Raw genomic sequence first — 25,452 nt, forward strand, 5'->3', positions numbered from 1 at the left:
TGATACCAGACGTGAATATATTGGATGAGAACGTGAGATCAATGAAGAGTGGCAGTGAGTGGATGAGACTTAGTGGCTGACTCCTTTTCCAATCTTCTTGCACATGATTTCCCTCTAATCACTCTATAAGCTATTTTTTTTTTCCTGGCACATAATAGTCTACTAACTTCATGTCTCCCCGGTGGCTGTCCTTTATATATGGTTTTTAATCCTTCCTTCCTTAGTTTGCCTGGTTTCCATTAAAGCTGAGCTCCAATTCCAGCTAGTGAAGAAAGTCCTTCCTGGTCCCCAGGGCTGGTATTGACTTCTCCCCTGAGGTGTTCACCCCGCTTTTACTGTGTGTGTATCTGTGTGTGTATCATCATTGTAGACCAATGCCCAACTCTAGATCCCAGTGGATATGCCTAATAGCTATCCTGGTTCCAGTAATGGGAACCTGTGGAACATTCCTGGAGAGCAGATGAAATGAGGGTAAGAGGAGAGGAGATGGGAGAAGAGAAGGGAAAGAATTCTTCTAGGAAATTTGCCAAAATCATTACTTCAAGGCCAAAGTGGCATAGAGGGTGGGCTCTCTGTGTGTCTCTTTGGGATTGGCTTTCCTCTTATTCAAGTTTCTTACGTTCAGCTGAGTGTAGGTTACTCTCTGTAGGTCTTCAGCCAAGGTAACCTGAAGGGAAATAGAAGGTAAAGGGGACAATGAGTGATTTTGGAGCAGCCTTTCTGGTGAAAACAATGGATACGTATTTAGAATTATTGCTTTAATTGTATGAAATAAACTCCATAGGATTAAAAGAAGATCAATGATTCTGAAGTACAGTTATTGAAATAGGAAAAAAAAAAAAAAACAACAACAATTTCAGGAAAGCCCAGGTCAAATGTATGCTATTTGAGAGGAGAAGAAAGAATATGTAAGTGACTAAGAATTGGTTCAACCTTTGGTAAAAGCCTATCAGGAAAAGTTAAGGTAAAGGATGAAACAGGCTTGTCCAGGGGAAGGACAGGATGGAACTAACTCACCGATGGTTCCCTTGGTCTCTCTGTGGCCATTCCTGTATCTGAGAAGACAGAAGTTTTTATCATCCTCCAATTTTTAGGAACAGAGATCCCCTTCACCTGTTCTCTCCCTGTCCCAGGATCATGCACCTTTCTGCTCAGATAATGTACATAGGATTTCTCCTCTGGAGGCCTCAGGGTGATGTGAAAGGTAGGTGCTCCAAGGACGACAAGGGCAGCAGAAGCATCTGTTGGTAGAGAGAGGTAAGAAGTAGGACATAGGCCACATGTTCATGATGGGCGGCTCTATGAGTATCCTATCCCCACCAAGGCCTCTTTCCTATGCAGTGGATCTGTGGTTGCCTGAGGAGGAAGGAACAAGGGACAATGGGAAGAAATGATGAGATTCCTTACCTCCTTGGGCTCTCAACTTCTAAAGACCCTGGTAAAAAAGACATGGGAAGGGAATAAGTAAGGTCAGGGAAGTCTCAAATGAGGTGACAAAAGTTCCAGTCCTGACCCACTTCTTTATTCCTTTAGACACTGAGGGGCTTCACTATGTCTTTGCCACACTCACCCACAGGGATGGATCCTTGGCAGAGGACTGCCAGTAAGAGAAGGCAGAGAAGGAGCAGGATGAAGGAAACACAGCTCAGGATGATGAGGAGGGTGTTACTGAACTCCGAACCTGTGGTGGAGGAAGAGAGAAGAATCTTCATCTATCACTGCTCTAAGGCATCTTTGCTCCTGAAATTGTCCCTGTATTTTCTGTCCTTATCCCCCTGCACAGCACCACATTACAAGAATCCAGCACTTAAACAGAAACCCTGCTGAGAGAGGTCTTATCCCTTGGAATGAGAAACTCAGAAATCAGGATAAAGATGTGTGGGTCACCAGGAAGTACAACACGGGGAAGCCTTATGACCCATGTCACATCCTTGGTCTGCAAAGTCTTGAAATTGAGCAAAGTGTCAGTCTCTGTTTTCTCTTATACTGTATCTCTTGGCCAGAACCAATAACTAGGATTCATTTCTTTGTAGGAGCAGAGGGAGAGAGTGGTGATTGATTACCTTCAGTGCTCCTGTGGTCTTATTTGTCTCACCTGTCACTATGAGCTGCAAAGAGTCACTGTGTTGTGTCCAGAGACTTCCATTGATGCTGAGTTGGTATGTGCAACTGTAATTGCCAGAGTAATTGGGGGTCACATGATTCAGGAAGTACAGGGCTCCATGCTGAGTGGTATTCATGCTTAACAGGTTTTTCTCATCTTCCTCCTTGTACAGAACAAACCTAGTACCTCTTGAGGGGCCCCAGCAGAAGAAGGTCACATCAGATCCTGAGGCCACTTCAGCGCCAGGCCAGGCTGAGAGGGAAGGCTTAGAAAGTGCATCTGGAAACACAAATAAAGATCAGAGAATTTTAGGGTAATTTCCACAGTTTAAATGGGGGAAGAAAAAGCTTCCACGGATAAGGGTGGATACTAAGCCTCTCATGTTCTCTTGGGCTGCTAGGAACAGAAAGGTTTTTTCCTCCTTCCATCCCTGTCTCTAGAGTTTGGAGTAGCACGTAAGCTGGCCCATTCTTCCACTTTGCTTTACCCTTCCATAGACAGCAGCAGCTCTTATACAAACCTCTACTCTGTGATGCTCAAAACAGCCCTCTGATCAATGTGCCTTTTGAGACTTCCTGGGATACCTCTTAAGCTTGGATACTTCCAATTTTTTATTTCACTCTCTGGAAATCTGAAAAAAAAGCTCACCTATCACCCAGATCTCTAGGACCTCACTGGGCTGAGACACCTGGTATGGAGCTGTCCTCTCCTGGTAGACACAGCTGTAGTTGCCAGCATCCTGGGCACTCACAGAGAGGAGGGGGAAGATAGCCAAGGTCCCAGTTGGGCTCTGGCTCTTCAAGGGCTGAGAAGTCCCCATCTTCAGCAGAGTGAATGTTACCCCTCGAAGGGATATGTGAGGGGGCTTTCGGCACTGGAGAGTCACATGCATCCCAGGCTTCACCACAAGGCCTGGCAGAACTGAGAGGGAAGGCTTGGGGAGAGATCCTGTGAGAGGGAGAACACGGGGTGGAAGTCAGTACACCTGGGTCAAGGCATGCTCTGCACATCAGTCCCTATGTAACCTTGGCCCAGTCATTGACCCTGTCCAATCCTCAGTTTTCTTCTCTGTAAATGAGGGGCTTGAACAGAAGATCATTCGTATATTTCTAGCTGCAGATTGCTTAGTATCTAGGGAACTTTCACACTTGAGGAAGGTCATCCAACCTATGGACTGAGGTACCTGATGACTCACAAGAGGGAAGGTCATGACCCTTGGCCTTTCATCTTGGCTGTCAGAGACAGACCCAGGGCTCACTTTCAAACAGAGCTCAGATCATGGTCCTGAACTGGGAAGGCTCACGTTCATTTCTCAGCTCAGTCACTCACTTGCTGTGCAACATTGGACAAGTCCTTCCCTCTCTCTGAGTCATATTTGCTAATTTCCAAGGCCTCCTTCAGCTCTGGATCTCTGTAACTTTTCTTCTAAGCCTCAAATCAGTGCTCACCAAGATCTTTCTTCCCCAGATTCCAGATCACAAGAAAAATGCCTCATGTCTTGCAGGGACTCTGAAACCTGTCAGACCCCAGGGCAGAGTTGGCTGTGTAGACACCAGGCCTTTTCTCTGTGAGTTCCCTCTCTGAGCAGAGAGCAGAGGGATCCTCAGAGTTAATCTGGGGCCCACATCCCCCCACCCCCATTCCTCACCTGGTACTATCAGCTGCAGGGCCTCACTGGCCTCTGATTCTCTACCAGGTTCCTTCTGTTCCCTGTAAGTACAGCTGTGGCGCCCATGGTCCTCAGGTTGCACAGAAGGGAGGGAGAAGCTAGTCCACAGATGTGCTGAGATCTGCTGCTGCAAAAGTTTTTGGGTTCCAACATTCCTCAGAGTGAAAGTTACTTCTTCATGGGAAGACAGCTTAGGCCTTGAGCACCAGAGAGTGATATTGTCCCCTGGGGCCACCAAAAGTCCAGGTTGTGGCCACAATGTGGGCCTGGGGAGTTTTCCTGAGGGTAAAGGGAAATATCAAATGTCAGATTTAGAAGGTGATTAAAGGCCTCCTTCCCTATCCCTTCAGTGAGAGGAAAAATAACAATCTTACTTCAGTTCTCACTTTCTAATCTTGAGTTGTGAACACCCCATTATCCTGGGGCCCAAAGCTGAGTCCATGTAGGACAGAACAGTGTTTCAGGATCTCTTCCTGCCTCCCCCCAAACCATCCCTTCAGAATTCCCTGGATTTTGTGATGTCTCCATAGCTCTGTGGGCTCCTAAGTGTCAGATGTATTTGGGTGTTTGAGGGGTATCCATCTCCAATCACCAGAAACAGTCAGCTCCAGCGTCTTGCTGAGATACGACCCCACATAGGGGACTGTCTTCCTGTAGTAAATACAGCTGTAACTCCCGGTGTCCTCAGGTCTCACAGACAAAAGTGAGAAATCAACCCAGCTCCTTCCAGGGTTCTGTAGCTGTAAGGGCTCCAGGCTCTTTGTCTCTAGCAGGGCAAAACTGTAATCTAGATTTGATTTCTCTTCTGACATGCTACACCTGAAGGTGCATGTTGTCCCTGGGGATAATGTGGAGCCAGACAAAGCTGAAATGTGGGGTCTGGGGAGTTTTCCTGTGAAAGGGGGAAAGAAGAAAGTAAGCGACCAATCTCTCCTCCCAATCCCCACAAATCATTCCCTGAACCAGAGCTGAGGATGGGGAGGGTTGGCTGAGGGTTCCTGTCCAGACCCTTTTGTCAGTTCTCACTAGGCCTATTCATGGCTCAATTACTTGTTCCTGGGCCCCAGATATTCTAGTCTCACAAAAATTCTTTTTTTTTTTTTTTATTTTTTTTTTATTTTTTATTTTTTTTTATTTTTTTAATGTTTAACAATCACTGCCATACAATTGCGATTTTATCCCTCCCCACCCACCCCGCACTACCTCCCTCCCTCCCCACGACTGCATACAATTCTGTATAGATTCTACATATACTTTCCTATTGAGTATATTTTCACTATAGTCATGCTATGTAGTCAGACTAAGATAGATGAAAGAATCCGTATAACAAATCAGAACATGATACACAAACAGATACACATACACAAACATGATCTGCTACATTATGTGAGTGACTTCCATATTTCTCTCTCTGAGTGTGGAAGGCATTTTGCCTTGAGGTCCACCACTGGGATTTTTTTTTTTTCAGAAGTTCTTGTGTTATTACAAAAATCTAAGTCTACCAGAAAAAACTCTCACACACTGTGGTTGTTGCTGTGCATAAAGTTCTCCTGGTTCTGCTCCTTTCACTGAGCATCAGGTCATATAAGTCCTTCCAGGTCTCTCTGAAGTCTTCTTGTTCATCATTTCTTATGGCACAATAGTACTCCATTACATTCATATACCATAATTTATTCAGCCATTCCCCAATTGATGGACACCCCCCTGACTTCCAGTTTTTCGCAACTACATAGAGTGCTGCTATAAATATTTTTGTACATGTGGGACCCTTTCCCATTTTTATGATCTCTTGGGGATATAGTCCTAGTAGCGATATTGCTGGGTCAAAGGGTATGCACATTTTTGTAGCCCTTTGGGCATAGTTCCAAATTGCTCTCCAGAATGGTTGGATGCGCTCACAGCTCCACCAACAATGAATTAGTGTTCCAACTCTCCCACATCCTCTCCAGCATTTATCATTTTCTTGTTCTGTCATGTTTGCCAATCTTATAGGTGTGATGTGGTACCTCAGAGTTGTTTTGATTTGCATCTCTCTAACCAATAGTGATTTAGAGCATTTTTTCATATGATTATAGATAGCTTTAATTTCTTCCTCTGAAAATTGCCTGTTCATATCCTTTGACCATTTATCAATTGGGGAATGACTTGTATGATTATACATTTGGGTCAGTTCTCTGTATATTCTAGAAATGAGGCCTTTATCCCTGAGCTTAGCTGTAAAAATTTTTTCCCAATTTACTACATCCCTCCGGATTTTGGTTGCATTGGGTTTGGTTGTGCAAAAACTTCTCAGTTTAATGTACTCAAAGTTATCCATTTTGCATTTCATAATGCATTCTATCAATCCTTTAGTAAAGAATTCTTCCCTTCTCCATAGATCTGATAAATACACTATTCCTTGCTTCTCCAGTTTATTCATGGTATCAATCTTTATACCTAAATCATGTACCCATTTGGACTTTATTCTTGTGTACGGTGTCAGGTATGGGTCTATGCCTAATTTCTGCCACACTGTTATCCAGTTTTCCCAGCAATTTTTATCAAACAATGAGTTCTTATCCCAGAAGCTGGGGTCCTTGGGTTTATCAAACAGAAGGTTGCTATATTCCTTGCCTACTGCATCTTGAGTGCCAAGTCTATTCCACTTGTCTACCTCTCTGTTTCTTAGCCAATACCAAGTGGTTTTGATAATTGCTGCTTTATAGTACAGTTTAAGGTCTGGTAGCGCTAGGCCACCTTCCCAGGCATTTCTTTTCATTAGTCCCTTTGATATTCTGGACCTTTTGTTTTTCCAAATGAATTTTGATATTATTTTATCCAGCTCTACAAAATAATTGTCTGATAGTTTAATTGGTATGGCACTAAATAAGTATATTAATTTGGGTAGAATTGTCATTTTTATTATATTAGCACGGCCTACCCATGAGCAACTAATGTTTTTCCACTTACTTAAATCTGACTTTATTTGTGCAAAAAGTGTCTTGTAATTGTGTTCATATAGTCCCTGGGTTTGTTTTGGCAGGTAGACTCCTAAGTATTTTATACTGTCTACCCTAACTTTAAATGGGATTTCTCTTTCTATCTCTTGCTGTTGAACTTTGTTGCTAATATATAGGAATGCAGAAGATTTGTGTGGGTTTATTTTGTACCCTGCAACTTTGCCAAAGTTGTTTATTAATTCAAGTAATTTTTTACTTGAATCTCTGGGATTCTCTAGGTAAATCATCATATCATCTGCAAAGAGTGATAACTTAGTTTCTTCTTTGGCTATTCTAATGCCTTGAATATCTTTATCTTGTCTAATTGCTACAGCTAACATTTCTAGTACCATATTGAATAATAGTGGTGATAATGGACAACCTTGTTTCACCCCTGATCTTATTGGGAATGCATCTAGCTTATCCCCATTGCATATAATGCTTGCTGAAGGTTTTAGATAGATACTGCTTATTATTTTATGGAAAGTTCCCTTTATTCCTACGTTCTCCAATGTTTTTAGTAGGAATGGATGTTGTATTTTGTCAAAAGCTTTTTCTGCATCTATTGAGATAATCATGTGGTTTTTGTTAGCTTTGTTGTTGATGTGATCGATAATGCTAATAGTTTTCCTAATATTGAACCAGCCCTGTAGTCCTGGTATGAATCCTACCTGATCATAATGTATTAATCTCGTGATAAGATGCTGTATTCGTTTTGCTAAAATCTTATTTAAAATTTTTGCATCTATATTCATTAGGGAAATTGGTCTATAATTTTCTTTCTCTGTTTTGTCTCTTCCTGGTTTGGGTATCAAAACCATATTTGTATCATAGAAAGAATTTGGGAGGACTCCTTCTTCCCCAATTTTCAAGAATAGTGTATGTAGTATTGGAATTAACTGTTCTTTAAATGTTTGATAGAATTCACTTGTGAATCCATCTGGCCCTGGAGATTTTTTCCTAGGGAGTTCATTGATGGCTTGTTCAATTTCTTTTTCTGAGATGGGGTTGTTTAAGTATTCAACTTCCTCTTCTGTTAATCTGGGCAATTTGTATTTTTTAAAATATTCATCCATCTCGTTTAGATTGTCGAATTTGTGGGCATAAAGTTGGGCAAAGTAGTTTCTAATTATTGTTTTAATTTCCTCCTCATTGGAGGTGAGTTCACCCCTTTCATTTTTAATGTTAGTAATTTGGTTTTCTTCTTTCTTTTTTTTGATCAGATTAACCAAAGGTTTATCAATTTTATTAGTTTTTTCATAAAACCAACTATTGGTTTTATTTATTAATTCAATAGTTTTCTTTATTTCAATTTTATTAATCTCTCCTTTGGTTTTCAGTATTTCTAATTTGGTGTTTACTTGGGGATTTTCAATTTGTTCTTTTTCTAGCTTTTTCAACTGCAAGCCTAAGTCATTGATCTCCTCTTTCTCTATTTTATTTATGTAAGCATTCAGAGATATAAAACTTCCCCTAATAACTGCTTTTGCAGTATCCCATAAGTTTTGGTATGTTGTCTCACTATTGTCATTCTCTTGAATGAAGTTGTTGATTGTTTCTATGATTTCTTCTTTGACCCAATCCTTCTTTAGAATTAGATTATTTAGTTTCCAATTGATTTTTGGTTTCTCTTTCCATTTCCTTTTATTACATGTAATTTTTAATGCATTATGATCTGAAAAGGATGCATTGATTATCTCTACCTTTCTGCACTGGATTGTGAGATTTTTATGTCCTAGTACATGGTCAATTTTTGTAAATGTTCCATCTACCGCTGAGAAAAAGGTATATTCCTTTCTATTCCCATTTAATTTTCTCCAAAGATCTATCATATCTACCTTATCCAGAGTTTTATTTACCTCCTTAACCTCTTTCTTGTTTATTTTGAGGTTGGATTTATCTAGTTCAGAGAGGGGGAGGTTGAGGTCCCCCACTAGTATAGTTTTGCTATCAATTTCTTCCTTCAACTCCCCCAACCTCTCCTCTAAGAATCTGGATGCTATACCACTTGGAGCATACATGTTTAGTAATGATATTGCTTCATTGTCTATGGTGCCTTTTAGTAGGATATAGTTTCCATCCTTATCCCTTTTTATTAGATCTATTTCTGTTTTTGCTTTGTCTGAGATTAGGATTGCTACTCCTGCCTTTCTTACATGAGCTGAGGCACAATATATTCTGCTCCATCCTTTGACCTTTATCCTATGTGTATCCCCCCGTTTCAAATGTGTTTCTTGTAAGCAGCATATCGTTGGATTATGGCTTTTAATCCATTCTGCTATCCGTCTCCGTTTTATGGGAGAGTTCATCCCATTCACATTCACAGTTATGATTACAATCTGTGTATTTCCCTCCACCCTCTTTCCCACCATTTGTGCTTTTAACTCTCCCGTCTCCCTTCCCCTCCTCAATAGTATTCACTTTTCTCCCCCTCCTCCTGCAGCCTTCCCCTCCTTCTTTTAGCCCCCCTCCCTTTTAGTCCCCTTTACTCTTATTGCTTCTTTCCTCCCTTTTAGCCTCCCTCCCCTTTCTTCCCCCTTCCCCTCCTACTACCTATAGAGCTAGTTAGGATTATCTGCTTAAGATTATTGTTCCCTCCTTTGAACAAATCAGATGAGAGTACCTCTCAAACAATGCTCATCTCCCTCCCCTCCTTCCCTCTACTATAGTTTTGTACTTCTTCCTGCGATATAATTTGCCATTTTCTGCTTCCCCCTTTCCACACCTCCTATTACATTCCCTTCTCATACTTAAATCATATTTTTGACATGACATCATTTACTTTATGCCCGTTCCCTCTACATATATCCCTTTTATCATAATAGCTGCACAGTTCTCAAGATTGACAGGTATCATCTTCCCTTATAAGGAGGTAAACAGATTGCCCTAATTGAGTTGCAAGTTTTTGTTTTTGTTTTTTCCCCTCTGTTTACCTTTTTATGATTCTCTGGAGACCTGCATTTGAAGATCAAATTGTCTATTGAGTTCTGGTGTTTTGGTAAGGAAGCTCTGGAAATCCCTTATTTCGTTGAATGACTTTCTCCTTGCCTGAAATGTTATGCTGAACTTTGCTGGGTAGTTGATCCTTGGTTGGAGTCCCAACTCCTTTGCCTTACGGAATATTGGGTTCCAATTCTTTCGATCTTTTAATGTAGAAGCTGCAAGGTCCTGTGTGATCCTGACTGTGTGACCTTGATATTTAAATTGTTTCTTTCTGGCTGCTTGTAGTATTTTCTCCTTCACTTGATAGCTCTGGAATTTGGCAACTATATTTCTTGGGGTTTTGAGTTTGGGATCCCTTTCCGGTGGGGAACGGTGGATTCTTTCGATGACTATTTTGCCCTCTGAGTCTAGTACTTCTGGGCAGTTTTCCTTGATGATTTCCTGGAAGATATTGTCCAGACTCTTTTCTTCATCATGGGTTTCTGGCAGGCCAATAATTCTTAGATTTTCTCTCCTGGATCTATTTTCCAGGTCAGTTGTTTTTCCAATTAAATATTTTAGATTTTCTTCTATCTTTTCATTCTTTAGATTTTGTTTGACTGATTTTTGTTGCCTCATTGAGTCATTAGTTTCTACTTGCCCAATTCTAATCTTGATCGTATTGTTTTCTTCAGTTAGCTTTCGCATCTCCTTTTCCATCTGGCCAATTTTTCCCTTTAAGGAGCTATTTTCTCCATTTAATTTTTGTACTTCTTTTTCCATTCGACCAATTTTCCCAGTTAGGTTTTGGGTTTCCTTTTCCATCTGATCAATTTTCCCTATTAGGTTTTGAGTTTCCTTTTCCGTTTGATTAACTCTTCCTTTTAGGGAATTATTCTCTCCAGTTAATTTTTGAACTTCCTTTTCCATTTCTTCAATTTTCTTTTTCAGATTGATGTTCTCATCAGTGAATTCTTTTTTTATAGTTTTAAAATCATTGGTCAGTTTTTCTTTTATATCCTTCTTCAGACGTTCCAGGTAATCTAGTTGTGCTTGCGAGAAATTCATAGTCCCCTCTGAGGTTTCAGATGGAAGTACAGTCTCAGCTCTGACCTCTTTGGTGTTTGTGTTTTGGTCCTTATCCCCATAGAAAGATTCTATGGTTTTTTCACTTTTTGTCTGCTTTTTCCGAATCATGATGTTGGCTGAGTGTTGTAGCTTTTGGTTCTTTCAGTCAGAAGGTAGAGATCTTTTAAGTTGAGTTGATGTTTGTCTAGGCTAAAAGCAGGCTTTTTTTTTTTTTTGTTGTTGTTGTTGTTGTTGTTTCCCAGGTCAACCCTGGAGTTAGCTTGATAGGTGTGTGGGAGGTGTGGTCTGTTCTCAGGATATCTCCTCAGCTGGCCTGAGGCAAAGGCAAGGTCCGGGGATGGTGATCTCAGCTTCCCTATTGTCTTCCCTTTCCCCTGTAGGGCTGGGGCACGCCTAGAGGCTAATGCGTGTTCCCGCCCCTCCTGGGGCTCGTCTCCCGGGCTGAGGCTTGCTTGGGTCTCAGTGTGAATTTTCTCTGCCCTGGGTCGTCTGTCCCTCCAGATAGCCTCCACCACGGTGGGAAGAATCCCCCTTTGCCACTTTTCCAGCCTCTGGTGTTATGAGACCACCCGCCCCCTTCTGCTGTTCCCACTGATCCAGGATTAATCTGGGGAAGAATTTTATGGTTCCCTCACGGTCATGGGGGGGGGGGAGGGGAGAGCACTTACTGATCACTCCGGCATCTCAGCTCCTGGATGTTCAAGTAGTGACCCACTGAAGTCCCGTCTTTAGGCTGAAGATTTCAAAGGCTGTTGCGCTGATATCGTTGGCTCGGCCTGGCTTATCTCCTGCTCCGCTGGTCTCGCCCGCCACTCTCGGGCCCCTCGGGTCGCCTCCGCCCTGCCGCGCCGACCGCGCTGCGCTGTGCGCCGGGGTCTTACCCCCGCGGAACAGATCCCTCCCGTGGACCTTCCAGTCCAGCCTGGGCTCCGAATCTGTCAAAGTCCGTCTCCCACTGGATTCTACACCTCCAAAGTCTGGTCAGACTCTCCCCCCAGAAATATCCAAAGGAGTTTTTCCAGGAGCTTAGGTGAGTCGTTGCTTTCACTCCGCCATCTTGGCTCCGCCTCTCTCACAAAAATTCTTAAAGAACAGATTGATGGGAGGACAGATGAAGTCACTCTCCCCTCCTGACCTCTTTTCTCCTCTTCCAAGTCACCAGGTCTGTGCCTATAGACTGAACTAACTGGACCAAAGCAGTATCCTAAGGCAAACTTGGTTTTAAACTTTAAACTTTGATGTTTGAAAAACTCTTTCTTATGTTAAACCTTATGTGTGGGGGATTAGACAGGCACTTTATTTGGGCCCAGGGCCCTGCCCACTGCTCTACATTGCCATGTGGTGCCAAGTACCTGGCCGGCCATCTTAGCCCACCCATCACTGAAGCCAGAGCTGGCCTGGCAGAATTGTCTCCCTAGGTGGACATAGACTGGCAGAAGAGGATGTGGGCTGCCTCTGGCCACTTCTTTGAAGGATTAAATGTTTATCTGTTTCTCTAGCTCTCATTCACCACCCACCTATCAGGTAACTCCTGCTCAGTGATGGGGAAGCCCCAAAGGTTTAGGGAAAAAAACAACCCTACAGTACTCAGAGATCACAGGAGTTTGAGAATGAATGTGTCATTTAATTGGATAATTGGATAATTATTTGATTATTGGATAATTCAACTCATGTGCTTCATGAAGGGAAAAGTGAGGTACATAGAAGGAAGAGGCTTGCCCAGCGTCACCCAAGGAGGACCTATGGAGGGAGGTATTTGATTTCCCCCCACCCCCACCCCCACCACATCCCATTTCATTCCTCAGGACCTGTTCCTTTCCCATCAGGGATGGTTCCAGACTAGCAGCCCCTTTCATGTCACCGTTAGGGCCAGGGGTTCCCAGGGTCCAGAGAAATGAGGATATAAAGGGGAGACAGGGAGTCAAACCTGAGGGTTTGTCCCTCATGTAGATGACTCTCCAGAGAAGGATCTGGGCTCCTCTTTCAGGGCTGGCCTCTTTTCCACAAGGGATGGTTGTAGACCAGCACCCCCTCACCTGTCACCACCAGGGCCAGGGTTTCACTGAGCTCTGACCACAGGAGCTCCTGCCCAGAGTGGCAGCTGTAGGTTCTTGCATCTCTTAAGTCATCCACGTTCCTTAGCATGAAATCTGCCTGCTGCGAGGAGGCATTTCTCTCTTCTCTGAGCTCTCCATCCTTCCACAGCTGGAATCGGTCACTCCCCAGGTGGCCCTGGCACCTGAGGGTCACATCTGATGTCCTGGGGACCACATGACTTGTTACAGCCCAGAGCCTAGGTCTTGGAAGGGTGTCTGGTAGGAAACAGAATTCAAATTCCTAGTGCTTTCTGTAATTCCCATGTTTCCTTCACCAGTAGATTCTGAAGCCCCACTCTGAGTCACCCCATTGATTCACTTCAATGTCCCCCATTTCCCTCTGTGATCGTCCTAGATATACATATGTCTAAATTAATTGGGTACAAGGAAGGGAAAGAGAACAGTAGGATGTAGGGGGCAGGACTCACCGTTCTGTGCCCTCACCACCCAGTCTAGACACAGACCTGTAAGAGAAGCTCAGGTCAGAGATGCCTCCACTCCAGCCCACACTGTCCTGTCCTCAGCTCTCACCAAAGACCCTTAACCTCTAATTGTACTTTGAATATGAAGAAAGAGCCCTTTGAGCAGAGACTGGGCTCCTTCTCTGGCCCAAGTGGTTCTGTCTCTTCCTTAGGTTCCCTACGTGTCCTTCAGTTAGCAAACCAAGAGCCTTATCAAAATGTCCTTCCCTCCCCAGGTCTAACACTCACCAGTGAACATCAGGAAAGCAATGGTGAGGCCCATGGTGGGTCTTTACCTCTGTCCTGGGATGCCCAGCCTCAATTGTGCAGAGAGGAAAATGCAGACAGATTAGAGGCTGCCCCAGGATGTGGTAGCCAGCCTTGTTGCCTCCCCCAAAACCAGGTCCCACAATTTCCGCTCTTGTACTGATTAATGAGGGACAATGGTCGTTTAGCTCAGGGTATCAGTGTGTCTTAAGTTTAGTTAAGGCAATGGTTAAAGACCTCTAATGGGTATCAAGTATTGATGACCACCACTGACGATGAGATCAGGCCCAAAATTTTTCGACTTGCCTTGCAATGCCTAAGATATACCATAGGAACCTTATCCTGAAAAGATTAAGATTGGACACAAAGGTCGAATGCCATGACCCCAGAAGACCTTGCCTAAACCTTGTGTTCAGCTGGTTATTGAGCACACGGTCGATGTTTGATAACCTTTCTGGGGAAGTCTCAAGTTCTGTTCCCTTTAATGAGATCATCACCATCAACAATGGTTACCACTTATCTAGCACTTTCAGGCTTTCAAATTATTTTACAATTTTTTTCTCCTTTCATTATCAAAGCTATGTTGGGGGATACATTCTGTATTATCCCCATTTTATTGATGAAAAATGGAGGAAGAAAAGGATAAGTTACTTGCTCACATTCTCACAGTTGAAAAGAGTCTAAGGAATGATTTTTATCTTCAGTTTTTCTGACTCCAAATCAGTTGAAGTGATGAATGTGCCACCAAGTGCTATAGGATTGTGATACATTCTGGGTGAAACTGACCCATAGGTATTTAAAAACCTTACTTGCTGCCTCTCCTTTAGGACCTTACAACAGCAGCACCTTCAGTCTAGGAATGGCCAGCAATGGTGTTGGTTGCTCTGAGGACTGTTTGGTTAGGCAACGCCCCTCCCCATAAATCTGTCCCTCGACCAAGTAGTCTTAGGAGGTCATCATGGCCACAGTTGCCAGTTGTGGGCTGCCTTGCACATCATGGTATTTCCTCTCACAGAGCCCCCTGAAGCAGGTAGTTTCCCACCTAAACAAGATGCAAATCAGACTCATTTACCATTTATTAAGCTTCTGCTCAATGGTTTGTGCAGTAGTAGGTGCTGGAATGCAAAGACAAAATAAATAGAATTGTCTGAAATGGAGCCGACACTCTATTGATGAGGACAAAAGTATATATGTTAACCTCAAAGACTGAGGTAGGAAGCAGAGTCCTTTTTTGAACAGAAGATTATTAATGGCAGAAAAATGCATCCAGTTGGCACAAAGGCAGAGCACAGTAGTGTGGGCTGGGAAAAAGGAGGGAATTAAGTTGAAATGGATGAATCTGATAGAAGAGAGTCTGGTGTTAAGAGAGATAGCCTTGACCTGGGTACACCATGGCTCAGAATCATGAGTGGAGGTTGTGAAGAGCAGGTAATCTTCCTTTCATTTCAGGAAAAGATAGGGAGATTGAGTAAATCATTCACTTTGAATAGAAAAGGGAGTTGAGCACAAGTGTGTGATACCAGCTGAGATGGTCACTGGTCCTGTCCTATGTAAAATCAATTATGAATCTTTGTTTAGCCTCCAGTGTTGCCTGGCTTTAAGACAACTGCTGAGCATTCAAAGTCAAAAAGTTTCTCAGAGTGTTTTGGTTCTTTCAAGTGAGACAGCATGTGCAAAGGTGAATGTTTGTATAGAATGAATACGTGCAGTGTCCATATAAAATAAATATGTGCATATGGATTGATACATATTCATGGGAGAGGGAAGGCACTAGCAGTATGGGAATCAGTTCTAATATTAGGTTGAAGATAACATGTGGGTAGTGTCTTAAATGAATACCAAGAGCCTGTGAGGAAATGATTGGGGGGAGGGTGTAAAAAAGATATAACCAATAGTCAAAGCAATTCTGTGTTTCTGAATTGTTTATTGTTGTAGGCTATATATATATATATGTATTTAAATATACATACCCAGGAGCACTCACACACGTGTATATGCGCACACACCCAAACACACACACATACACACACAGATCTTCATTGGTAGTTTGCCTTCATTCTTGAAGAGGACCAAAATGACATAAATATGTTAAAATCAAGTTTCACTGTGTCTGAATGTAGCTGATCAGATCAATATGAGCTCAGCATTGTCTATCACAGGTCAGGCACAAATAACCCGAGTGAATATTTGAGGTGGATACTCAATAGGTGCTCCTCCTGCATTTCACTTGAGTGCTTTCAATTCTGCCTTGGTCATAGAGCACCGTACCTTCTGCGATTTGGGTACACCATACTGACAAGTCATGTGCCACTGTCTCCCATGTTACACAATCAATTCCAAAATTCTTAAGAAAGACTTTGAGCACTTCCTCGTATCGTTTCTTCTGAAGATCATGTGAACACTTGCCCTGTGTGTGTTCTCCGTAAAACTAAAAGAGAGAGAGAGAGAGAGAGAGAGAGAGAGAGAGAGAGAGAGAGAGAGAGAGAGAGAGAGAGAGAGAGAGAGAGAATTTAATATACATATCTACTACTATAGTGGAAATATAACCTTCAGTTTTTCACCTAATGATCAGATGGTTTTAGTGAATGGAAAGTGTCAGATGTAAACAATGTGGTGAAACAGCAACCCCAAACACTTCTGAGATTATCACCTGCATTTAGAGAAGTCATGTTGGGAACTTGGACTGTGACTGTGCTATTGTGGATTGTCCAAGTCAGACCACATTCAGAGAATTGTGTCCAATGGGGCATGTGATCCTGTCAGAGGAACATGGCCAGGAGAACATCGAGTGCAAAGACAATCTGACTTAATCCTAACATCATGGATCTCCTGATAGAAGGGAGCTCAGTGGTGATCTAGTCCAATTCCTCAGTTTACAGATGATGAAGGTGTGTCCCAGTGAATTTAAGACATATTCAATATTAGAAACTAGAAGACTATTCCATATGAGGATAGGCTAAAAATTGTTTATATTTATCCTGGATAATAAAAGGCTGAAGGCATCATAGGGATCTTAGTATTTAAAATAGATTTTCATTAACATCTTACAGTTTCAAGTTTCTAGGAATTTCTTGCTGTAAGTCTATGGTATTTCTTCTGCCCACATCATCTTCACATAAAACTAACTATATTTTTAAATGAAAAAAAGAAAAAGAGGAAAAAAAAGTAGCAAGTGAAGCCAATACTACAGTAGTTAATGTACAGATGTACCAAGTAGTAGAGTAGTAGACAATATGTGCAATGTAACAAGGTCTTAAATCTGTCCTCTGCAGAGGAGTGGAATGGAGGTTTCTTCTCATTTTCTTACCATTTTATTCACTTCTGGAAAGTATTTCTTTGATGTTTGATCTGACTGTATTAAAATAGAAATTAACTTTCATACTATTCATATTTTTATTATGTTGAAATCTCTCTGACCTGAACACTAAATATTTTTCTACCTACTTAAATACTTCCCTATTTCTTTAAAGAACCCTTTGTGTAAGTCTTCAACTGTAAATCCATGCTGTGTTGGGAATACAGTGTCCCCTGACTCATAGTGTCAATTTAATTTCCTCTACCTTGAAATATATAATAAAATGTTTGAATTCACTTCAGTGATCAAGAAAATCATCTTCCTTTTACTTTCAAATGTTTTTTCAATAATTTTTTCAGATTTATTATCAAGGTTTTTGACTTCCCCATTTTCTTCCTTTTGAGTGCTGTGACATTGTAAACTTTTCCCATAAATTCTCGTATTGCTCTCTTGCTATGCCCTTCCCGTTTAATGGTATAACCTGTGAGGGCTGCACCTCAAAACTGTCTTTTTTGTCTTCCCATGCAGAAGTTTTCACTTTTCTCTGGTACTGATAAAGGGCAATCTTCATAGTTTCATCATTTCTTCCTTTTCTTTTAAGTTTCCCATTCAGGGAAGTGGGATCATATGGTATGAGTAATCCATACTTCAGTTAGGCCAAGTGTGATAATTGATAAGACAAGAAGTTTAGGGATTCAAGAATAATGGATAGTAAAAAAAGAAATGGTTTACTAATGATTCAGGGAAAATAGTATTACCAATATAGGGGTGAGGATGGCCTGAGAAAGATTGTTAGAATGGAGGGCATGAGTAGGATAAAGGACAAGTTTAAAATCCTTAGGGTAGAGTGGAAGATGGCATGATAAATGATGATCATCATATGAAGGCATTTGAGAGTTCAACAACATAGAAATGGAACAATTGAAGGTGAGAGTCAGATCACAGTTATGACTGTCTTTATGTATCTGAGATGGAGAAGTGGAATAAGTCATGAAAATTGAGTGAATTAAGATACCTGGAATGAGTGTTTGAAAGAATTTTAAAATATATGGTGCACTTCCAAATGAAGAGGGGAAACAAGGGGAAAGAGATGATCTCTCTCAGGACAAAACTTCCTGAGGCAAGTTAGTTTTGGTAATTTGGTAAGTAGTATATAAGGACAAACACGTTTGGAAAGGGTAAAAGATTTGGATACTTTGAATTTCAGAGGAAAAGACTTGCTGAGTGATGATGTTCAAGAAAATGTAGAAGTAGTGAAAGAGAGCAAGGTATAGTCCAACTCCCTAAACTTTTAACAAAAAATTGAGGGAAGCAAGTGGAGGCAAGATGGTGGAGAAAAAACAGAGGTTCATTTGAGCTCTCCACCAATCTCTTTCAAATACTTCTAAAAAATGACTCAAAACTAATTCTATGGCAGCAGAAGCCACAGAACGACAGACTGAAGCAAATTTTCAGCCCCAGACAACCTGGAAGGACAACAGGAAAGGTCTATTGCACTAGTTGAATAGAAGAACATAGTCCAATGTGGGCCACACTGGCACAGATAGTGCCAGAACAAGCCTCAGGGGACTAAATAACTCACAGCAGTGATGATTTGCAGACTTCTCAAACCACAAGTTCCACTAAAAAACTTAGAAAGTCAGTAGGAAAGATCTGTCAAACCTCGGTGAAAAAGGATAAACATGTCACTGTAGCCCCAAGGTGGTGGCTGCAGCAGTGACTGCAGGTGCAGTGATTGCTTCTGGAGCTCTCAACCTATAGACAGAGGGAAATCAAATGGCTGATCATAAACAAATTGTAGAGATCTCTTTGGTGACATGGAAGAAAGATTGTCTTGCTTTGCCCATCCTTCCATCTGAGTCCCAGGCCTAGGTGGTGGCCCTGGGGCCAGGCGACGTGCTGGCATGGTGAAGCTTGGGGCAGCAGTGAAAAAGAATTCCTTCTCACAGTTCTTAGGTGGAGAAGAGTAGATGTGCTGATGCACAGACCAGAGCACAAGGAAGAAGTGTAAAGACCTTTCCTTCGATCATATCACCTTGGGAAAACTGGAAATTTTCACTTCCCTAGAAACTTGAGTGAAAATAGCTGCACAAAATCCCTGCAAGTTGGCAGAATTTGCCCTCCTCCATGAAAGCAGATCCTTACCCCAAAGGTTTAGGGAAGAAAGCAATGCTGCGGTGCCAGGCCTAGAGGCCTGTATTGGGCTACCCGAGTCTTTCTTACCTCACCTCCGAGGTTTTCGGTTGGCCAAACCGGATAAACGTATGAGAGAAAGGACGTTCCAGAGTCAAACAAGGGTTGAGCTTTATTTCAGGGTCTAGTTACAAGTGCAGGGGGGTCTTACTTAGGAGGAAGAGGGGGAGATTTCCTAAGGAGGCTAAGCTTAAGGGATTGGAAGTAGAAGTACAAGCGGGGAGAGAGGGGGAGGGGAGAGAGGAGAGGAGAGAAGCGGAGCCTACTGTCCTCTTGGCTCCTTACGTGCTAAGAGCGCTTTCAGCCTTCCTCAATCCTACTCAACCTTCAGCCGCACAGTTTGCATCTCAATACCGTGCTGTTAGGTAACTAGGTGTGCTCCAATCCGGGACAATCTCGAGGGCAGGGAGACTCCACCCATCACGTATCTCCCGGGGAAAGGCGGAAATACCCGAGCTAGCCGAGCTAGCTCAGTCTGACCTTCTCGAATCCCCGCTGTTCATGGAGGGCCTCGTAAGACTCTAAGATTTGGAAGTCCCACTTTTACCCGCCCGAGACCGTCCACACGGAATTGAGCTTCCAATCCCAACATATCCCCTTCTTTGTTATGCGCGGAGCACACCTGGCTCTAGAGCAAACAGTGGCTGGAGGCTGAGTGGATTAGGAAGGCCTTTAGCACTGCAGTACTCAGAGATCACAAGAATTTGAGAATGAATGTGTCATTTAATTGGATAATTATTTGATTATTGGATAATTCAACCCATGAGCTTCATGTCATGGAAGGGAAAAGTGAGGTTCATAGATGGAAGGGGCTTGCCCAGCATCATTCAAGGAGGACCTATGGAGGCAGGTATTTGATTTCCCCCCACCCCCACCACATCCCATTTCATTCCTCAGGACTGGCTCCTTTCCCATCAGGGATATACATGTCTGGATTAATTGGGTACAAGGAAGGGAAAGAGAACAATAGGATGTAAAGGGCAGGACTCACCAATCTGTGCCCTCACCACCCAGTCTAGACACAGACCTGTAAGAGAAGCTCAGGTCAGAGATGCCTCCACTCCAGCCCATACTGACCTATCCCTAGCTCTCAGCAAAGATCGTGTACTTCTACTTCTACTTTGGCCAGAACATGAAGGAAGAGTCCTTTGAGCTGAGCCTGGGCTCCTGCTCTGGCCCAAGTGGTTCTGTTTCTTCCTTAGGTTCCTTCCTTGTCCTTCAGTGAGCAAATCAAGAGCCTTACCACAATATGCTTCCTTCCCCAGGCCTGACCCAGGACACTCACCAGTGGACATCAAGAAAGCAATAGTGAGGCTCATGTTGGATCTTCAGCTCTGTCCTGGGCTACCCAGCCTCAACTGTGCAGTGGGAAAATGTAGACAGATTAGAAGCTGCTCCAGGATGTGGTGGCCAGCCCTGTTACCTCCCCCAAAACCAGGCCCCACAATTTCTGCTCCTATACTGATTAATGAGGAAGAATGGTCGCTTACCTCAGGGTGTCATTGTGTCTTAAGTTTAGTTAAGGCAGTGGACAAAGACATCTAATGGGTATCTAGTACTGATTACCACCACTGATGATGAGATCACGGCTGAAATTTTTCGACTTGCCTGGCAATCCCTGGGATACACCATAGAAACTTAATCCTGAAAAGATTAAGATTGGACACAAAGGTCTAATGCCATGTCCGTAGAAGACCTTGCCTTACACTCATGTTTATCTGGTTATTGAGCACATGGTGTATGTTTGGTAACGTTTCTGGCACAGTCTCATTTTCCTTTCTCTTGAGATTAATGAGACCATCATCAACAGTAATGGTTTCTGTTATTTGGACTTTCAGGCTTTCAAATTATTTTACAGTTTTTTCCTCCTTTCATTCTCAGAGCTATGTGGGGGGGGTACATTCTATATTATCCCCATTTTATTGATGAAAAATGGAGGAAGAAAAGGTTAAGTCACTTGCTCAGGTTCTCATAGCTAAAAAGAATCTAAGGCAGGATTTGATCTCCAGTTCTCCTGACTCCAAATGAGTTGAAGTGATGAATATGACACCAGGTGCTGTAGGGATGTGATGCATTCTAGGAGATGCATTAAAAGCCTCACTTGCTGCCTCCCCTTTAGGACCCTACAACAGCAGCACCTTCAGTCTAGGAATGGCCAGCAATGGTGTTGGTTGCTCTGATGACTGTTTGGTTAGGCAAATACCTCCCCATAAATTTGTCCCTCTACCAAGAAGTCTCAGGAGGCCATCATGGCCACAGCTGCCAGTCCTGTTCTGCCTTGCACATCATCACTCAGTATTTCCTCTCACAGAGCCCCCTGAAGCAGGCAGCTACCCACCTACACAAGATCCAAATCAGACTCAATTACCATTTATTAAGCTTCTGCTGTATGGTTTGTGCAGTAGTAGGTGCTGGAAGGCAAAGACAACATAAATATAACTGTCTGAAATGGAGATGACACTATATTGATGAGGACAAAAGTATACATGTTACCCTGAAATATTGAGATAGCAGGTGGAGTCCTTTTCTGAACAGGAGATTACTAATGGCAAAAAAATGCATCCAGGAGGCACAAAGGCAGAGTACAGTAGGGTGGGATGGGAAACAGGAAGGAATTAAGTTCAGATAGATGAACCTGATAGAAGAGAGTGTGGTGGTCAGAGAGACAGCTTTGACCTGGGTACACCATGGCTCAGAATCGTGAGTGGAGGCTCTGAGGAGTAGGTACTCGTCCTTTCACTTCAGAAAAAAAAGTGAAATTGAATAAATATCATTCATTTTGAATGGAAAAGGGAGTTCAGTACAAGTGTGTGATGCCAGCTGAGATGGTCACTAGTCCTGTCCTATGTAAAATCAATTATGAATCTTTGTTTATCCTCCAGTACTGCCTGGCTTTAAGATAACTGCTGAACATTCAGAGTCAAAAAGTTTCTCAGAGAGTTTTGGTTCTTTCAGGTGAGACAGCATGTGCACAGGTGGATGTTTGTACGGAATGAATATATACAGCAACAATATAAAATAAATATGTACATATGGATTGATACAAGTTCATGGGAGAGGGAAGGCACTAGCAGCATGGGAATCAGTACCAACATTAGGTTCAAGATAACATGTGAGTAATGTCTTCAATGAATACCAAAAGCCTGTGAGGAGATGATTGGGGGGTGTAATAAAGATATAAACAACAGTGGCAGCAATTCTGTTTTTCTATATTGTTTATTGTTGAAGTGTGTGTGTGTGTGTGTATAAATATACATACCCAGTAGCATATGCACACGTGTGTACACACACACACACACGCACAGATCTTCACTGGTAGTTTGCCTTCATTCTTGAAGAGGATGAAAATGACATCAATATGATAAAGTCAAGTTTCTATGTGTCTGAATGTGACTGATCAGATCACTATGAGCTCAGCATTGTCTATCACTGGTCAGGCACAAATTGCCCCAGTGAATATTTGGGGTGGATAGTCTAAATGTGTTCATCTTCCAGTTCTTTCAATTCTGCTTTGGTCATAGAGCACCACACCTTCTGTGATGTGTGTACACCATGCTGACAAGCTCTGTGCCACTGTCTCCCATGTTGTGCAATCAATTCCAAAATTCTTAAAAAAGACTTTGAGTACTTCCTCGTTTTGCTTCTTCTGCAGATCATGTGAATGCTTGCCCTGTGTGAGTTCTCCATAAAATTTAAAAAAAGAGAGAGAGAGAGACTTTTATATACATATCTACCACTATAGTAGAAATACCACCTTCAGTTTTTCATCTAGTGATCTGGTAGTTTTATTGAATAGAAAGTGTTAGGTGTAAACAATGTGGTGAAACAGCAACCCCAAGCACTTCTGAGATTCTCACCTGCATGAAGAGATGTCATGTTGAGAACTTGGACAGTGACTGTGCTATTATGGAATGTCCAAGTCAGACCACATTCAGAGAGTTGTATCTAATGGGACATGTGATCCTGTTAGAGGAACATGAATAGACTGGAGAACATCCAGTCCTAGGAAAATCTGACTGAATCCTAGCATCATAGATCTCTTGATAGAAAGGAGCTCAGTAGTGATCTAGTCCAGTTCCTTAGTTTACAGATGATAAAGGTGTCTCCCAGTGAATTTAAGACATATTCAATGTTAGGGACTGGAAGACTATTCCATATGAGCATAGGCTGGAAAAATGTTTATATTTAGCCTGGGTAATAAAAGACTGAAGGCATCATAGGGATCTGTGTATTTAAAATAAACTTTCATTAACATCTTACAGTTTTAATTTTCTTGGAATTTCTACCTGTAAGTCCCTGATATTTCTTCTGCCCAGATCGTCTTGACATAAAACTAACTGTATTCTAAATGAAAAAAAAAATGGGAGAAAGAGTAACAAGTGTACGCAGTACTACAGTAGTTAATGTACAGATGTAGTAAGTAGTAGAGTAGTAGAAAATACGTGCAATGTAACCAGGTGATAGATTTGTCCTCTGTAGAGCAGTGGAGTGGAGGTTTCTTCTCACTTTCTTACCAATGTTTTTCACTTCTGGAAAGTATTCCTTTGATGTTTGATGTGATTGTATTAAAACATAAATTACCTTTCATACTATTCGTATTTTTATTATGTTGACATCTCCCTGACCTGAACACTAAATGTTTTTCTACCTACTTAAATCCTTTCTTATTTCTTTAAAGAAACCTTTGTGAAAGTCTTCAATTATGAATCCATGATCTCTTGGGAATCCAGTGTCCCCTGACTCATAGTGTCAATTTAATTTTCTCTAGCTTGAAATATATAATAAAATGTTTAGATTCACTTCAGTGATCAGGAAAATCATCTTCCCATTTCTTTCAAATATTTTTTCAATACTTTTTCACATTTATTATCAATGTTTTTGACTTTACCATTTTCTTCCTTCTGAGAGCTCTGACATTTTAAACTTTTCTCATGAATTCTAGTATTTCTCTCTTGCTATGCCCCTCACTTTAATGGTATAATCTGTGAGGGCTGCACCTCAAAACTGTCTTTTTTGTCTTCCCTCGCAGAAGTTTTCACTTTTGGCTGGTACTGATAAAAGGCAATCTTCATAGTTTCATAATTTCTTCCTTCTATTTTAATTTTCCCATTAATGGAAGTAGGGTCATATGGTGTGAGTAATCCATGCTTTAGTTAGGCAAAGTATGATGAGTGATAAGGCAAGAAGGTTATAGATTCAAAAATAATGGATAGTGAAAAAGGAAATGGTTCACCAATGATTGAGGAAAAATAGTATTACAAATATAGGGTTGAGGATGCTCTGAGAAAGATTATTGGAATGGAGGGCATTAGTAGGATAAAGGACAAGTTTAAAATCCATAAGGTAGAGTGGAAGATGACATGATAAGTGATGATCATCATATAAAGGCATTTGAGAGTTCAACAACATAGAAATGGAACACCTGAAGATGAGAGCCAGATCATACATCTGACTGTCTTTATATATCTGAGAAGAAGAAGTGGAACAAGTCATGAAAACTGAGTGGATTAAGATACCAGGAATGAGTGTTTGAAAGAATTTTTAAAATATATGGTGCACTTCGACATTAAAAGGGGCAACACTGGGGAAGAGATGACATTTCTCAGGACTAAACTTCTTGAAGAACGTTAGTTTTGGTAATTCGGTAAGTAGTATATAAGGACAAACACATTTGGAAAGGCTGAAAGATTTGGATATTTTGAACTTCAGAGGAGGAGATTTGCTGAGTGATCATAGGAGAGAAAATGTAGAAGTAGTGAAAGGGAGCAAGGTGTAGTCCAACTCCAAAATCGTTTAACAAAAAGTTTAGGAGAGCACGTGGAGGCAAGATGGTGGAGAAAAAGCAGGGGTTCATTTGAGCTCTCCCCCAAACTCTTGCAAATACTTCTAATAAATGACTCTAAACAAATTCTATAGCAGCAGAAGCCACAAAACTACAGACTGAAACAAATTCTCAGACAACGACAACCTGGACGGTCAACAGAAAAGGTCTATTGCACTAGGTGAAAAGAAGAACATAGTCCAGTGTGGGCCACACTGTCACAGATAGTGCGAGAACAAGCCTCAGTAAACTAAATAACTCACAGAAGAGGTGATTTCAAGACTTCTCAAACCACAAGTTCCAACGACAACTTAGAAGGTCAGTAGGAAAGGTCTGTCAAACCTCAGTGAGAAAGAAAACCATGCAGCCCTACCGCAGGGTGGTGACTATAGCAGTGGCTGCAGGTGCAGTGACTGCTTCTGGAGCTCTCAATCTATAGACAGTGAGGGATCAAACGGTTGATCGTAAACAAATTATAGAGATCTCTTTGCTGGAATGGAACAAAGATTCTCTTGCTTTGCCCATACTTGGATCTGGGTCCCAGGCCTGAGTGGTGG

The 25,452-nt window shown here is 41.9% G+C and overlaps 1 protein-coding gene and 1 long non-coding RNA gene across 2 annotated transcripts; both read right to left on the reverse strand.

Annotated features, from left to right (window-relative positions):
• Positions 1 to 466: 466 nt before the first annotated feature.
• On the reverse strand, positions 467 to 1,249 carry LOC140508486 (uncharacterized). Its single transcript, XR_011968456.1, has 3 exons — positions 1,144 to 1,249; positions 1,018 to 1,055; positions 467 to 667 (listed from the first exon to the last, which is right to left on the reverse strand). It is a non-coding gene; the product is annotated as an uncharacterized lncRNA (long non-coding RNA).
• Positions 1,250 to 1,715: 466 nt separating this feature from the next.
• On the reverse strand, positions 1,716 to 13,602 carry LOC140507354 (immunoglobulin superfamily member 1-like). Its single transcript, XM_072615465.1, has 7 exons — positions 13,569 to 13,602; positions 12,799 to 13,074; positions 4,366 to 4,665; positions 3,753 to 4,052; positions 2,753 to 3,052; positions 2,064 to 2,383; positions 1,716 to 1,775 (listed from the first exon to the last, which is right to left on the reverse strand). Exons 1-7 carry the CDS (start codon positions 13,600 to 13,602, stop codon positions 1,716 to 1,718), a joined length of 1,590 nt encoding a protein of 529 aa, XP_072471566.1.
• Positions 13,603 to 25,452: the final 11,850 nt, after the last annotated feature.

This window comes from Notamacropus eugenii, chromosome 5 (assembly GCF_028372415.1).
Source record: "Notamacropus eugenii isolate mMacEug1 chromosome 5, mMacEug1.pri_v2, whole genome shotgun sequence".
Taxonomy (NCBI): domain Eukaryota; kingdom Metazoa; phylum Chordata; class Mammalia; order Diprotodontia; family Macropodidae; genus Notamacropus; species Notamacropus eugenii.